General features: G+C 39.9%; 1 protein-coding gene and 1 long non-coding RNA gene across 2 annotated transcripts; one reads left to right on the top strand and one right to left on the bottom strand.

Annotated features, from left to right (window-relative positions):
• Window positions 1-139: 139 nt before the first annotated feature.
• abhd3 (abhydrolase domain containing 3, phospholipase) lies at window positions 140-16,515 on the bottom strand. The gene is made up of 9 exons (XM_026150541.2): window positions 16,248-16,515; window positions 12,431-12,594; window positions 10,547-10,729; window positions 9,199-9,244; window positions 6,456-6,568; window positions 6,010-6,183; window positions 4,119-4,167; window positions 3,866-4,031; window positions 140-3,709 (listed from the first exon to the last, which is right to left on the bottom strand). The coding sequence occupies exons 1-9, from the start codon at window positions 16,407-16,409 to the stop codon at window positions 3,528-3,530; spliced, it is 1,239 nt and encodes a 412-aa protein (XP_026006326.1). The 5' UTR covers window positions 16,410-16,515; the 3' UTR covers window positions 140-3,527.
• Window positions 16,218-16,951, top strand: LOC145421795 (uncharacterized). The gene is made up of 2 exons (XR_013903165.1): window positions 16,218-16,355; window positions 16,432-16,951. It is a non-coding gene; the product is annotated as an uncharacterized LOC145421795 (long non-coding RNA).
• The last annotated feature ends 433 nt before the right edge of the window (window positions 16,952-17,384 follow it).

Genomic DNA, 17,384 nt, shown 5'->3' with positions numbered 1-17,384 from the left:
GAGGACGATGATGAAGGCAGTCTCACGCGACTCTTGGGAAGGCTATCCAACTTTGTGTTCTAAATGTAATTATTACAGAAAAAACAAGTTTAAAAGAATAGAAAGAAAAAAGAAACAAATCTGGAGACAGGAGCCAAAATGACTTAGAATTTGTTTATTTATTTATTAAATACAGCATATTACACTCATGTTGATAATCCGTATATACTAGTACTTATATCGAGACATTGTTTTAAAGTTAAACTCTTTATTGCCGCACATGTTAAACCGAATGTTTAATTTTCTTCTTTTTATACAGTGTAAAAAAATGAAATGAATCCTATGAACAGACAAACATGTCCTTTGTGCTACATATTACAAAGTGGTGTTAACGTTCAGGACATGATGACACTGATAAGACACATGCTGCACAATGGACACTTGGTAGGACAAACAAACACAAAAATAATAATTCCACAGGAACAGGAAAAATCCTTCACGCAGTGCATTACTGAAAGTCTGGCTTCCAGTCAGATCTGATTGTTTCACTGATACTAACTCATACATGGTAGCCAGCCCCTTGATCATTGTTGGCAAAAGAAAACAAAAAATGACTGGAAACCAGGCTTTGCATTTAGTAAAGCAACATCTAACACTTTCAGTCACCGTGTGCATTATTTCATTCACATCCACTGAGTCTAGCACCCTCAGACCTACGTTAAGGACTCGTTTTCAACATTTGAAGAAAGAAAACCTTGTGAAATTTCCATACTCTCATTTGCTCTGTTCAACCTTTGGGATGCACTTTCATTTTTCTCATGAAATGAAGTGCTTTGCATTAAGGAATTTTTCAACTTACATAGTGCAATTTTACATTCCTCGTCATTGATGAATTTGTCTCCATGTCGTAAAACTATTTGGTGCATGAATGGAAGAATGAGTCAAAATAAAAGTGCATGCAGGAGACATACAGACAGGAACAATTCAAAATATGCTTGTTCGATTTCGCAGTGTGGGATAGATAAGGAGGCTGACACCACTCCACTCTCGGTCTGCTACATATGAAGCTGCAGCCAGAGGCCGGTTACTTGATTAGCATAAAGAATGAAAGAAGGGGGAAACTAACTCAGCTTGGTTATCCCTGTAAAGCTCTAAAACAGGTTGATTTAGGTAGACTTTTCCTGTTTTTTAAAAATTTTTTTATTAAAATGGCAGCCTCAACTAGCGGACTGACAAATATACATTGCTTTTATACATTGAGGCCAAGGGCTATTATAAATGAGCCCTTCGTCATCAGATGGTTAGCAGGTTTCTGTGGATGTCCGTGTGTCTGCCTATTCTTTTTGCAGACAGTTTACATGATAATGAACTAACAGAGCATAACCTAGGCTTTAAGCATTGATTATACTCTGTTGCAGAGATGGACATTGATTTACAGTTCGAGACTCAATAGCTGCGTAGTTTTTTCTGTTACACTTCTCTGAAGTCTGTTTTATGCCCACTGCCTGGGATAGATGGGTAGCTGGTCCACTGTTATTTAAATTCTTCACAGACGACTCCGTGCAGTCACAAAAAACAGGCAGGTACGCAGATGCCCACACAGATGTTCGCACGCACTGATGACAAAGACATCCAGTGGACTTGAACCAAATAGATCAGCAATTAAGATCGTAGAAGGACTTTGTGCTAGTGGAGCTTTTCGTTACGTCGGAGGGCATATCTTATCATGAGATACCTCAGAGAACCAGGGTTACACGGGTAACCAAACACATTAAAGTCACTCATGAGACTAGGAAATATACTGTGTTCCAACTGAAGAGTTGGAAATCCCAACTTTGATGTAGGACTTTCCAATTTGAACTCTACACAAGCTTTTTATTTTTTAATTTTGGGGGGGGGGGGGGAGCTAAATTACTTAATAACTCAAAAATTATGAGTTATGCATCTGAGAAGTCAAAATTATAAACTACAAAAAATTTGGAAATAACCCAAAATACGATATTTTCCACGTACTACTACTACAGCTGGAACGGTCAACTCGAGAGTGGCGTCACTCCTACCTCTGACAACTCAGAGGTAAAAGAAACAAAGCTTTAGTCCAGGCACTACATTATCTGTCTGTGTGTGGTAAAGGTGAGTACTTATTATTATTGGACAGATTTTAGGCAAACCTATATTTTAATACTTATTTTAGACCATCTGATGTAGCAAAATGTCAACTATGCAACAAATAAATAAATAAATAAGATAAAAACCAATTAAATTTGCACTTTTTTGCTTTAAAATGTGTAATTACTATGCAGCGAGCTCAAACTACTGCATTCGAGGACTTACGTTTCTTTATGAGTGCTTTCTGATTATTTATTAACAGCGACAAAAATTATGCCAAAATATAAGAGCTTTGCAATTTCATGTTTAATTTGTGGGTACTCCTCTCCCGTGACAATTCTTCTCCTGGCAACGAGAGGGAAGTATCCCTTAGTAACATTACACTAAAATGCAGAGAAAAAGTATTTTCCCTCTTCCTGATTTGTTTATTTTTTTGCACATTTATTAAATTACATTACTTACATGGTTCAGATCATCACACAGATTTTTATGTATTTACTCTGGTTATCTTTGTTAAATATTAAAATTTATTTTGCTGATCTGAAGTATGAAAATATGAAAAAAAAAACCTAAGAACTCAGGAAGAGGGAAAATACTTTTTCACGGCACTGCATTTTATTTAGAGCTTCAGAGGCGCTGCTTTCCTCTGCTTCCAATCTTTATGCTTCCAATCTTTAAGCTATTCATCTCATGATATTAGCATCATATTTAAAAGAAAGTCAATTCAAGCTTCACAACTCAAAAGACAAAAATATGAAACTATTACTTTAGAAGAAAATAAATAACTTTGTGTGGACGTAAACTTAGAAAAACTCAAACTCCAGGAGAATAACTGAGAAAGTACAAAGGAGGGAAAGAAGTTAAGGAAAATGAAGTTAAGGAAATAAAAAAAAATCCCTGAGGGCTAAAATCCTACAGATGTCTTCATGATAAAAGCAATAGAGGATGCTTCATAAACAAAAATGATTGGAATCTCATGTACAGTACTGATGATTGCACACGGTAATCACATAATTCTTTAGCTAGCTAATGCACAAATGGGCACAGATTCAGTATTTCAGCTGTGACATGAACAGCTTTGCTTGCAGGACTACAGACTTTTAACTGTATGGAATCAATAAATTAATGCTGAGTGCAACACAAATGCTGCATTCAATAAAATGTGCCCTTTAAAATGAGAAAGAATGAGGATTTTTTTTTTTTGCTTGTGGCAGCAAAAATAGAACAGACCTATGGAGGGCAAGGATAGAAGAAGTCATCAGAAGAAAGAAAAACTGCAGAACTGGTCTGGTAGAGAGGAAAAGGTAGATGTATTGCAGAAAGGGCTGAATAAGGTATAAAAAACAAGAATGGGATTTAAAATGGAAGAAATAAAGGACAGAATGTATCAAGAAGACATAATAAAAATGTAAAACTAGAACATCAGTTACATCTTCTTATCAGGAGAGGTCTTTGAGTTGGTTGCTTTGCTCAATGACCGCCTTTGCAAACTGCTTGAAGACTCGGTCCATATAAGTGCTCTGACGTGGCCACAGGCCCTCCAGGAAACCAATATGGCCGCCGTGATGGGTAATGAGCATGGCCAGGTTAGGGTTCTGTTTCACTGCCTCCACTGGAATGGCTGCAAACAAAACACAGAATTCACTTTTTGTTTTGTTTTGGTTTTTTTTGCTTAATCTCTGTGCAATGTCTTTACATGACATGCCAGAATGTTATCATTAGTTCACGTAGTTGAAGTATTTTCACCCATGAACTGGACTTTGGACTGGAGACTCACCGTGAGATGGAGAAAAGACATCGTCAGCAGCGTTGAGACATAGCATTGGCACCTGCACAGATTTGAGCCTGTGGACAGGACTGGCATCGCGGTAGTAGTCGTCATTGGTAGGATAACCAAACATTATGGAGGTGAACCTCTCGTCAAACTCTCGGATGGTCCTTGCCTGTGGGAATGCGGTAAAACGATTTATTCGGTCTACTTTATTTAATGAAATTGGCATGGCTTAACGCCGCTGAAAATAATCCCCTACCTTCATGACATGATCAATGTCGTAACATTTTTCGAGCACTGGTCTGTGCCTGCGGGGCAGATTTAAAACAAAAACAAAAAACAGGTCACTAACTGCTGTTAGGTTACATGACTTGCATTTGAAAATATTCCCCAGAAATGCTGACAAGGTTGTAACAATATAATAATCTACCCCGGAAAAGAAAAGATAAATTCAAAAAAGCTTTTTTCAATAAAACATCAACATCGATATGAGAACATTCCTCCTGCTAATGAAATTCAGCTCCTCACACATAGCCTTCATTTCCTCTCAGCATGATCCCGGTTTCAGATGTGCAAACGTTGTCATCAGTATTTGTCTTAAATAGCAATATTCTAAAGAACACAATTGGCTTGATGATAAGCTAATATCAGTTATATTTATTTAAAATAAGCATGAACTGATATTCTCATTCGCATCAAGAGAAGTAAAAAACGTGGGGGTTGTAGAGGCTGCGAAAAATGGGCCGTTTTAGCCCGTTGCTAGGCAGCTTCAATTCAACTTTTGTGGATCTAAATGAGTTGATGCTTTTGTTAAATGTTAATTGCATAAATGCTAGAAAAAATTGCAGTTGCTAGGCAACATGAAGATGCCATTTGTGCATGTCATTTGTGTATTATATAAGAATATTTTTATCCATCTATTAATTCTGGACTGTGGCTTTTTGAACTTTTGGCATTGAATTCATTAGCTGTTCATAATGGTGACTATTGATCCTAATTTATTCTCTAGCATTTTTGGAGCCTTTAGTTCTTGTTATAATTTATTTTTCCAGTTTCATTTGTTTCCTCAGTGTTTCCCGTCTTCTGCGTTTGTGTCAATTCTTCTTCGTTTAGTTCAGTCCCGTGTCTGCGTTTCCCTGTTTATTGTTTCTCACTTCCTGCCTTATCTTAGGCGTTATTTCTCACTTGTGTTTTGTGTTTAGTTTTACTTCACCTCATGCCTCAATGTCTTTCATTACAATCACATGTGCCTCATGACCCTGCTGTGTCCACTTCTACTAATTACCCTCATGTGTAGAAATAGCACTGTCTTCTCCTCAGTGTTTATCAATCCACCCTTGTGTTGTCCCTGGCTATTAAATCAGTTATTAGTCCTTTAGTCTGTTATTAGTCTGGATTTCTGGATTTACTATCATCATCATCATCATCATCATCATCATCATCATCATCAATGCAATAAAGGTGCTCTTTAGGTTTACACTCAGCTATTTATCCATCCTGCATTTGACACAGCAAATGACAGTGAGACAGCGAGGGGAAGTCTCGATTACCCAGAGTGACACCATGTAAAGGTGGTTCAGCCTTGACCTTTACCTTTGACCCTGTTGCTGGAAGGCAACAGCGCAAACCACTACATCATCATAATTATTATTTACTTAAGTATGATTAAGCATTTATTGATTTCCGATTAGGCTTTTACCTTATTAAAATATTTGTTTTGTCATATTGTAATTTATCGAGCTGTCACTAGTCTACGTATTTGAGCTATTTAGTTTTAATTAAATTTTCTAACCGGATTAATAAAAAATATCTTCTTTTACTTCTTCTTCTAACACAATAACTTAGGAAAAACTCAGTGATATCCAATAAGAAAAATGATGAGGCAGCACTAGGTAAATATATATATATGTATATGTCATTGCTCATATTAACACACAAGTAGGAATATATTGTGGATATGTAGTCAGGCTTTGTTTAAATGTTTTGTTCATCACCTAACAAATAATAAAGCATACCCCTCCCCCCCACAACTTTTAAATGAGCAAACCAAACATAAATATTTGAAACCCAGTTGTTCAAGCCTCTGTTTAGAATCTAGCACTGGCAGTGACTTAGTGGCTGTGTTAATCCCTGCTCTGGCCCTGGCTGACCTGTGCACAGAGGCTTGTAGGCAGCTGGTGAGGTAGGAGTTGAAGAGGAAACGGTCCAGGGGTTTTTCCAGTGAAGCGGTGCACTCAAACACATCCCAGCCCGCTGAGAAGACCACGACCCCTTTCAGACAGGTTTCCCGGCCCTTGCGCCCCAAGTAGTTTGCCAGCATCATCCTGAATATGGAGAGAGGGAGAGATGAAGGGACAGAGGGAAACTGAATGACCAATCCCCCAATTCAGAGGATTACCGTTGTGCAATAAAAAACACATTATTTGGCAGACAACTGGAAAATAATAAAACAAAGCACTGACATGTCCCCAACACACAGTAAATGTTCAATATCTCACAGTTTACTAAAGCTGCATCGTGAAAAGTAGCTTTAATGTTTATTCTGACTTTTATTAGCAGTATGTGCAAGCTAGCTTGTAAAGAGTGGCTCCATTACCCGCCCATGGACACTCCTGCAGCCATGAGTGGAGCAGCTTCATAGGCCCTCTGGATGTGTTCAAGAACAGTCTCCAGATCCTCTGTGTTGGCTGCACAGTAGGTCCTTGGGGTCTGGGTATGACAGCAACATAACACAGTCACTCCTGCCTTTCTGATTCTTTGTCTCTGTCAAAACCACGATGAAGACCCAACAAAAGTGAAAACTGGAAACTTAGTATAGTAAAAACTTAGATGACATTACAGTTTATTAGTTTGGTAGAGCAGCTGTTTCTTCTAAAGGATTTTATGGAGACAGGCTGACAGTCCACAGACATACTGAAATTCAAACTGTGCATCAGAATAGAGGAGAAAGGTGATTTAAATGAATGTGATGTGGTTGTTGGTGCCAGAAAGGCTGGTTTGAGTATTTCAAAAATTTCTGATCTGCTAGGATTTTTCCACACTGCCATCTCCAGGGTTTACAAAGAAGGGCCTTCAAAAGAGAAAATATCCAATGAGCTGCAATTCTCTGGGTGAAAATGTTTGTCCAGAGGCCAGACTGCTTTGAACTGGCATTTAGGCAACAGCTACTCAAATAACAAGGCATGCAGAACAGCATCTCTAAACACACATGTTAAACCTTAAAGCAGATGGGCTACAGCAGCAACAGAAGACCACAATGACTATCACTCCTCTCAGATAAGAACTAGAAAGAGAGGCTCCCATTGGGACCACCAAAATTGGGCAACAGAAGATTGGAAAAGTGTTGCCTGGTCTGATGAGTTGAAAGCAATGGATACGTCCTGCCTAGTATCGATCATTCAAGCTTTTGCCAGTGATCTCATGATAATATGGATATTTTCTTGGCACACTTTGGGCCCCTTAGTAACAACTGAGTGTTGTTTAAATGCCCTAATCTACCAGAGTATTGTTGCTGACCATGTACATCCCATTATGACCACAGTGTACCATTCTTCTGATGGCTGGTTCCAGCAGGATAACGCACCGTGTTATCACTAAGGCTTAAATCATCTCAAACTGGTTTTTTTTAATATGTCACAGAGTTCTCCGTATTCAAATGCCCTTAACAGTCAGTATCAATCCAATAAAGCACCTGTGATGGAACCAAAGATGTGCAGTAAATAAATCTGCAGCAACTGGGTGATGCTATCACAACAATATGGACCAAAATCTCTAAGGAATATTTTCAGCACCTTATTGAATCTAAGGTAGCTCTGAAGGCAAAGGGCATTCCAATTCAGTAATAGCATGGTGTACATAATGAAGTATCCAGTGAGTGAACTCTATTGAAACCTTCAGTCATTTGCTCAGTAGACCACGAGAATCTCCTCTCTATAAAGCCATGAAAAGTGGATTCACATTTACCTGTTCACGCTGTGTATCTACATAAAAAATGTTTTAGCAGGCCAGCACAGGATAACCCATTTTTCTGAGACTCATTATTATTGTTTATTTGGCAATTTCTGAGTATGATAAGAATGCTGTTCTGTGTATGTGGGGGTGACATTTTATTCGACTTGAAACAGTGTTATCACTCAGTGCAGGCTACTTAACATTTAAAACAAGCCTGCTCTAACTTGAAGGAGCCTATTTAACAAGTCCAGTTTCTCAGCTCTCCAAGGCTGCTCATTAGGATTCAAGAAGAAGCTCAGGCAAACTATATTCCTGCTTTTCTGTTCTCTTATGCTTCCTTTAATAGTTCTGGACAAGAGCAGAACTTTAATAGGCCACCAGATCTTACTATGCTTATTTTTATATTGAATATATAACAAAACAACAAATTAATAATGTCTCAGGGGAACAGACTTAGCAGAGTGAACATATTCACTGCAAAGCAACTCCACAGGAGAGTGTAATGTAATAGGCGTTTTCTCAAGGTCTGGAAATAGGGCTATAGCACTTAGGGATAATCTTTGTATCAGTGTGCATCTTTCACACAGTGGGCCATTTGGAAAAACTGGCCTGGTTGAACAATGGAGGATATTCACACTTACTGGACAGAGAAGCATACAAGTGCTAAAGCATTTGCACTGAATATCGCACCATTTTCTCCACTGACAGAGGGAGAAAACTGCCCCAACGACCTGGTACGGTGCCAGGATTACAGGGTCCAGCTCAAATGTAATAACAGCTGAACCAACTGAGTTCTGGATGTAAACCCCAATCAAACACAGTGACACTGGATCCTTTGCTCTTGTTTCAAATCTGAAGGTTTGATTTTGTGCACTCTCTCCAGGTGATAAAACACCACTTTGACTAAAATCTCTATGCAATGGTGATAGTAAATGTAGCAGGTAGTAGACGGTATCTCTATTCTAAAGCAGAGACATGCAGAGAGTGCAGAGAGTGGAGCCATTAAATGCAATGTGCATGGAATACAATATCCAAGTTTGAGCTAATTTGTATTAGCTCAATATACCCGAGTGCAAGAGGAGAGATTAAGCCAGGTGTCGGGACAGCACGTGTTTGGCGAGCTCATATTTCTGTGGCTCGGCATTAAAATACAGTATCTGTCTGTAACTTAATCCCTGCTGTGCAGCAACATTGTCTGTTCGGCGTCCACTGAGGCTCCCTGTGGGCTCTGCGACACGTGTGCAACAGAAGAAAAAGAGCAACTCTACAGGGAGGTCAGCTGTCCTAAACAGTCGTGTCTGACGCTGTGAACATGGACGGCGCTCACGGACGAAAAAGAAGAAAAAAAAAAGAATGAAATCTTTGACACGTGTTGGAACAGATCTTACCAGTAATGTTTCACCAGAAACTCCTCTGTTGTTGAAAACCACGCATCTGAAATCCACAAAACATATATAATTTTAATAATCACCGTCAAATTTAATGGGCAGCAGGTAAATGTTACATTTTGAATATATTAGATTGAGTTTGTCGAGAATGTAGTGCTGTTTCTTGACATTTTATACATAATATTTGGATTTATTACTATAAAAACTAACTGCATGTTGCAAAGTAATTGTCTATGTTGTACATGTGTATGTAATATAAGGAGATCTGAACTGATTAGTGCATTAAACAACCACTGACTAGCTCTTTTACTCAGCTTTCCAGAAGAAAATCCAAAGTTTGCTGATAAAACATCCTCAAATGTGCCTTCGATTGGTGTAAACTAACCAACTTCAGATTTCAAACTGGCTAAATCGCTAGTAAATGGCTTATTTTTTACATTTCCTTCCAATTTCAGGATTTTACAGTTAATCAAAAGCCTATAAAAGCTCACGTCCAAATGAAAGCAACAGCCCAGATTTCTTTATACAAACATTTCTTACATAAAAGAAATGAACTGTGTATACGATGAAGTGCGCAGGGAGGCACAGCTGTGTGAAGGAACTGTGTTTGTACTGCAAAGCAAAGGCATCAGCATCTCGCCAGTCATCTATTATCTGCTGGAGTCAGACCTGCTGTTTTTATAATCGGCATAACTCAGCAGCAGCAGCAGGGCAGAGCTGTACAGGGTGCTGGGCGAGAGGAGGGGGGAGAAGGAGGTGGTGGTGGTGGTGGTGGAGTGCTTAAACACACGCTGCAGCATACACTCGGAGGCTGGTCCGGGCTAAGCTGCAAAGCTTGTACCCGGATAAGCTGTAATTAATTAAGCTACACAGACAGGGGAGAGGGGTGGAAGATGCTGAGTTTGCCGGCTCTCTTCCCATGCCTTTCCAAATCTGTGTGAAAGAATGAGTGCAGAGAGAACATAGACAGGGCCTATTGGAGATGAAGGAAAGTGGAGGGGGAAAAAAGTGCCTCCCTCTGCAACTCTTCAAGCTCGGGCTACATTTGGCTATTTACAAAAGCAGCTCTCGACACGGAGCTTAGCTGCCCACTTTATTTGTGATTTCACCTCAAATAACCCCGAGCCCCTGTCACTCATGGACCCATTATATAAAGGTATAAAAAATCTTGCAAAAGCACTATAGAACTGGTTGCAGATTTTACTTTGCAATCATGAAAGCCAGTGAAAGTTCTTTCACTTTATTTGGACATGAAATCTGCAGTCTGTGTGGATAGCAAATTAGAACATAAAGCAGAGAAATTGTCAGTTCTTTGAGTCAGCCAGGCTATTCAGCCAAGACCACCCACCTATAGCCCAGATCCCGGCTCTGTTGGACCATGTGTAAGATGTAGGACTCTCGGCTGGTGCCAGTCAGACCGGGGAGGAGGAGGACTGTGGGCCTGGTGGCAGGGTCGGGATGAGAAAGGCTGTCATCGTTGTCGAACCAATCCAAAGAGATCTGTCCTCCATCTGCTGCTTTAATGAGCTCACTGCAGAGACGAGAAGGACACGCAAGTCAGCAACACCGGTCTTCCTGACAATGATCACTCTGTGCGCCTGTATATATCGTCTTCTTCGTTTCATCCATTGTATATATACAGTATATATACAGTCAGACACAAGCATGGGACAACACTGGTGTGAAATTTGAATTAAAAAGCATATCTGCTAATGAAATAGCTATAAAAACAGTGGAAATAGTCCACTTCTTCTTTCACATCACAATTAATACTTTTAAGTAACGGGATTACTTCATTGCATCCGTTACACACGCTGCTAAAGTGGGGACTGGATATGTGAGCACAACACTCACTGACAGCTGCCTCATTTCCCTTGCGAGCACCTTGTCAGCAGACTCTGCAACACAGAGCAAATTCAAATAAAGAGGAGGCCATTGCACCAATGGGTTCTTATAGCTAATCAATTTCGTGGATGCACAACCCGTGCGTGGCAGATGATGTAATTCAGTCTCGGTGCATTTTTAAACCTGCTCCGCACACACAAACGCACACACGCGACAGCCGCTGAGCCCAACTTGGCCGTCCGGCGGTTAAGAGAGACAGCGTGAAATTACAGAACGGCCATGAAATATGCACCTGAGGCGAGACTTTAAAGTCAAGAAAGGCCAATTCGGAGAAACCAGCAGAGTCCGTGGTGCTAATCCCCAGCTATGACAACAAGCTGAGTGGAATTTCACCCAGACAGCCTACGATACATCGGACATCTTTCACGCTGTCCGTCCTTGGGTCAACCTTGTATAACTTCATTATAGGAGGAGTGTCCTGCTGTCCCCGGAGGCCATGTGATAATAACTTGAGTGAATGCAACTATCAGTCTTTCTAGGTTTGATGCGGTAGCACAGGCCTCCACTAGCATCTGTACACCCAGGGGCATTATGGGAGCATTTTTCTCCTTGACAAAGATCTCTGTGAAAAGCAGAGGCAGTGTCAAAGTCCTTGTGGCAGATTAATAGTGTACAGTTCTTAATTCTTTACCGTTTCCCTTGAATTAAAAGTCATATTTAAACAAAATCAGCTGTGGATTTATGTAAGGAATTAAGAAAACAAGGAAAAAGAATATTAAAGATTGTATTTTTGTCTTTTACTCTAATGTCTAGTACATGGTACAGACACCTAAACATAAGGACATCAGATCAGTTGTACAGTTTACAGTTATAAACACACAGACTTGGGCAAAACGCATGTACGTGAAAAATGAGGGTCTTTTTTTCCCCAAGTGAAAACAAATAAATAAGTTATACATGTGTTATAATTAAAACCAAATCTGTCTTCACTCATTCTAATCTCATATCTTGAGATATGTGGGGGGTAGGGAATGCAGTGCCAATTAATCTTCAGCAGAATGAACATTTCCAAGGAGCAGGCCTGGCGGACCAAGCCAGCACGGTGACACAAAGGATCTCTTTCTCCTCTGGGCTTTGGAGATTGGCAAAGAACAAGAGCCGGATTTGTTTCCAGTTGTGGCACTGGAAAGAACGACCAACAGCAATTTCTCAGTGAGCAAGTTTGATAAAGCCAAGCACAGTCAGCAGCAAAATACTCAAAATGTTTTCCCTGACATTTAGTAATGCTGAAATCTCTTGCGGAACAAAATTGATTCAAAGGAGAAATAAAATATAAGCTTAGAGGATGAAAGTGACAATTGGCACATCAGTCACAGCGGGGACTTACTTTCTGTAGATGACCCCCGGTTTGGCTGTGACGAAAGGTCTCAGCAGAGTCTGGATGCGGCTCTCCCAACACCAAAAGGTGGGGTAGTAGGTCTCTGACACTACTGGACATTGCTCCCTCAGAAAATGGTAGAACTTCTTACCTCCAGAGATCAGCTGTGGCTTCTGCAAAACAGACGTGAATGTAGGATGGCACAGGTTAAAATCATATAAGAGACTTCGTCTCCCTACAGGACTAATTTAAAGTGCTGTTATTTAGTCTTAATAATAGACCCATTACTGTAATAATAAATTTACTGTCACATGCGGTAAAGCTAAATCTAAATATATTCATTATCATCAAATCACATCTAATACAGACCAATACAGATCTAACTGTGACAGAGTTTGCTTTATGAGTGCATAAACCTACAGTTGTGCATGATTAATGTGCACAACCACGTTCAAGCAAAACAAGCTGCTTACTTTGCATTAAGTCACGGGTGTCAAACTCATCGGCCACACATGGCCCAATATAATCTCAAGTGAGCTGGCCTAGTTAAACAACTGCATAATAACCAACCTTTTAATGTAAAGAAATAAACACGCGCACACACACACACACACACACACACACACACACACACACACACACACACACAATTTGCATTCCCTGACTTAGGGTATAAAAGTGGTTGCTGGAGGTTGCGGGTAGGGCTGCTCGATTATGGCAAAAATGGTAATCACGATTATTTTCACTGAAATTGAGATCTCGATTATTTGACGATATTTATTTAACCCTTTAAGACCTACTATAGAACCAAGTCCGCCAGAGCTTATATTATTTTTTTACATGCTGTAGTGCCATTTGTGGGAGCATTTCAAGTTGCTAAATAACTGTTATAGCCCATATTTTAATAATATGTATGCATTAAGTCCATAGTAACTACATTAATTGCAAAAAAGTGCAATAAATTACAAAAAAAATTGAAAATCGTTTTTGTTTTTTTTTACATATATTTCTACTTGGAGAAATTTAAGAGGTTTATCCCTCAAAACTTTAAATACAAAAAAGTTGCAAAAAATAGTTTACAACAACAGGAAACTTATTGTGAGTGTCTTCATAGTTTTATTTTGGAGATACACCAATTTTTATATACTGCAGGAAAAACAAAAAAACAATCCTATGATGCAAATTTGCAAAGAAAACAGCACGTGCATCAAAAATAAACTATTTCCAGCAGTGCAATTCGAGCTCTAAGCATCCCAGAAACTATTCAGAAAAGTCAAACATGACCAGTGTAGGCTTTTAAGGCCTACAAGTAAAAAACTACATTTCCGCGAAAATGACGTCACTTCCGGTTTCGGCCAGGAAATGGCGGACATGCAACAGTTCGGGCTGACGACTTTTTCAATGTGGGAAGTGTTACGAACAGCTGATCGGATCGGCAAAGCGTGTTTCTGGAATATTACGTTTTTGTTCCTGCAAGCGCTTTTTATGCAATTTTTGCAAAGCTTTATGTGGAAGGAAACCGTGACCTAGGACAAGCTGATGGCATAAGATGTAAGTACAACTCCTCTGGTTTCATATGCAAAACAAATTATTGCGCTAGCTTACAGGGTTCAGGTTCTACAGGGATTTAAAAATAGTTACACAAAACGGAGCGTGCTGCTCTGACCGGATTTAAAGGGTTAACAATGACTTTAAAAAATAATATAAAATAGTGTTGGTTGAAAACTCTCTTTTCAACCAACAGCAGTCACTCTCCTCTCCAAATAACTTCTGCTTAGCTTTCCGAGCTTCCCTCGGGTCCTCTTAATCAGCGGTCTCCAACCTTTTTTGCGCCACGGATGGTTTATGCCCGACAATATTTTCACGGACCGGCCTTTAAGGTGTCGCGGATAAATGAGGGAGGGGCTAATAATCGGCTCAGTCATTTTTAATGATCGTTGAAAGCCCAGATCGTAATCGTGATTAAAATTCGATTAATTGAGCAGCCCTAGTTGCGGGTACTCTCCATGGCAACGCAGGTCTAAAGACCAGTCACTCACCCCCTGGCAACCACCTCTCACTAGGAAAAATGGCTATAGGTATTTCTTTAGTAGCTGGTGTAGTTTGAATGGAAGTGGCAGATTTATCCACAAACACTGGCCAGCTAGTCCCCGAGCTGTAGTGAAACGGTGAAAAGTGTAGTGCAAACTAGAAACAGATCCTGTTTGCCTTCAGTGCAAAAGCAGAGAGCCACAACTTCTATTTGAAGGCGAACATTCCCCAATTCCAGCTTGTGCTGCAAAACAAATATTTTCAACCATTTCAATCTGCTAAAGGTTTTCCTCTACTGAGAGCCAGCAACCTCCGGGATCCACTGACAAATAGTACCTGGTGGTTGTATCACATCGCTTATGGTGGGGAAGTCAGTTTAAAGCAATTTAAGCTACAGGTTTTATTACATTTCCATTACATGTTGTTGGGAATTGCATTACCAAGTTTAGAAAGCATTTATACGGACTGTGTGTGTGTCTCATCACTCACAATAACATTGTGAGTGATGAGACCTCTTCCTTTAAACTACTACCATCTCCACAGCACAATTACCCCCCCCCCCCCCTTTCACAAAAAATAGGTCTAAACTGTCTTTTCTGTCTCAAGCCATCAAACCTCTGAAAGCAGAAGAAAGTGTGTGTATATTGTTTGCATTATTTTGATGTGATTGGTTTTTATGTGTTGTTTACAAATGTTAATCTAGGTAATTAAATCTAAACAAAACAAAATTAGATGTGAAAAAAACTGACTAAAATAAAATAAAATAAAATTATAAAGGCAATATCTTTAGTTTTAGTGTTTGTTAGTTTGGCAAAAAAAAAAACCCCAAACAAAATCAAAACGGACATTTTATTGAAACTTTGCCACTCACAAGACTGTGAGTCACAAAAACTTAATAAAAGTTACAGAACTACAATATTTCTGGTGTATTCAAAGGTCAAGTGACTTCTGCTACAAGCAGAAATAAATAAATGCAAATTAAGAATAAAATAAACAATAAAAAATAATGATTTTTGGAACAAGAAAAAAAACCTACAGTATTTTAATCTTTATTTATGCTAAACAACTTTAGCTCTACCAACACTTAAACAGCCATACGTTTTTCATCCCTGTGTAGTACAGTGAAGAAGAAAGTGAAAAAACAAAAAGAAAAACTTCCACCCTTCCAGTAGACCGGATTGGAACCTTTGGCGGGCCGGTTCTGGCCCCCGTGCCTCATGTTTGACACCACCGCTTTAAGAGATTCTGACTGGCAATTTCACAGATCCACGTTTATTTTAACCACATTTATGCATTCAAACCCTAAAGTCACACACGAAAAGCTTCTTTTTATTCATTTAGTGAACGCTGTTCGTCTCCATCCTTTACAAATGAACGGCGGCAGCTCAGCGGGCGTTACATAACACCTTCTACCGGCATTTCTAGCTTACAGTAAAAGCTAGCCTAGCTTCCCTAATGCCGACGTCTAACTGCAGTCCTTTTCTCGTTACATACGAGCTAAACTTTAATATGGATAACACCCATTTTGGGTCTATATACGGATTAGTGTTTGCTCCGTCGCCTGACATCCGACGTACACGTGCTGCTTTGCGGCGTTATCCCTCCAGTTAAACTGATGCCAGCTAACAGACACCTCCATCAGCACCTACGCCGAGTACCATCACCAGTCCCTGGCAGTTAAGATGCTTCTCCGCGAAAGACCACACACCGCACACGGGGATTTATGTGATATACAAGCCGTATACCGTGAAGACTCCCCTCAAAAGACACAGACCCTTAAGTTAATGTCAATTACCTTCGCTACTGAGATCAAATAGTAGCAGGTGTACGCCGCGCTGAAGCCCAGCACCAGAGACAGACCCACTCCCGAACCGAACAGCCCAACTTTCACTTGGTTCTCCAGGTAATGCGACAGGTCCCGAGTCAAAATGTTGAAATTTAAGTCCAGCGAGATCATTGCAAGGTCCCTGGTGTTTCAGGTACTGCGAGGACAGCGGCCAGCTCTGGTGATACGCGGCTGTGTGTGCCTGCGAGCCCACAGTGAAGGAGACAGTCAAGGGGACCCGATGAGGACAGAGATATATAGGTATCAGCGACAGGTGGCGCTCTTTGACCGGCTATGCAGAACAGGGAACTCAGAATCATCCCTGCGCCCCCTGCAGTCCACAGACCCGCAGTGCAGCACAGGGATTGGAAAGCTGACGGTTCAGCCAAAAACTAAAGCGAAACTAAAGCTGGCGAATTAAATCAATAAATAGGTGTTTGGAAAAACAGCAGCAACATCACTGTGCACATTGACCTCCAGAAAATACACTTACTGCTGTGGAAGTACAGGGTGAAATTAATTTACTTACCAAGCAAAACAGGCAAATGCCCCAGCGGGTACACACCTCCATGGGGACCAGTGGAGGTGTTTACCTTGTGGAAATTTGTATAGTTTAATTTAATTGGAGGGGACTTATGGCAACTGTTTTCCAATCTATTCCCACAGACAGGCAACCTGGGCTAAAAAAAAAAAAAACTTCAATACATTATTATTATTATTATTTTCAGTTTTTCACAAGTCCAAAAACAGGGAATCACTGGGCTTAAAGAGCATTTTTGATCCAAGGGCCACACAAAGGGTTACAATCATTCAGTATATTGAATATGTATATTCAGCTGGATTGGAAACCAGTGTAATCTAATCTGATTGTTTTTGGATTACCTTTAAATAAAAAATGAAATGATGTAAATTTTTTAGAAAGATGTTTTTACTGTGAATAAATGCATTTTGTACATTCAGCTTGTGCAACTGACCTGATCAAACAGCCTTTCAAAAACAGTGCTTACACAAAGTACTGGTATATTGTGTGAGATGCTGTGTTTTCTGTGCATGTTTATGCTCATTATTGCAGTACTTTTTACTTGCAGTACCCTATGGAAGGCTTTG

The sequence above is a fragment of the Astatotilapia calliptera genome, chromosome 18 (genome assembly GCF_964374335.1).
Source record: "Astatotilapia calliptera chromosome 18, fAstCal68.1, whole genome shotgun sequence".
Lineage (NCBI taxonomy): Eukaryota > Metazoa > Chordata > Actinopteri > Cichliformes > Cichlidae > Astatotilapia > Astatotilapia calliptera.
This window is presented reverse-complemented; position numbering and strand designations above follow the sequence as displayed.

Bases quoted from the DNA above. Each gene is read 5' to 3' on its own strand.
- abhd3 (XM_026150541.2), bottom strand. From the start codon at position 16,409: ATGATCTCGCTGGACTTAAATTTCAACATTTTGACTCGGGACCTGTCG. The intron at 6,184-6,455 runs GTAATGGAGCCA...CTCCATATTCAG, and splicing joins GCAGGAGTGTCCATGGGCGG to GATGATGCTGGCAAACTACT. The intron at 4,032-4,118 runs GTAGGGGATTAT...GCATTCCCACAG, and splicing joins ACATTGATCATGTCATGAAG to GCAAGGACCATCCGAGAGTT.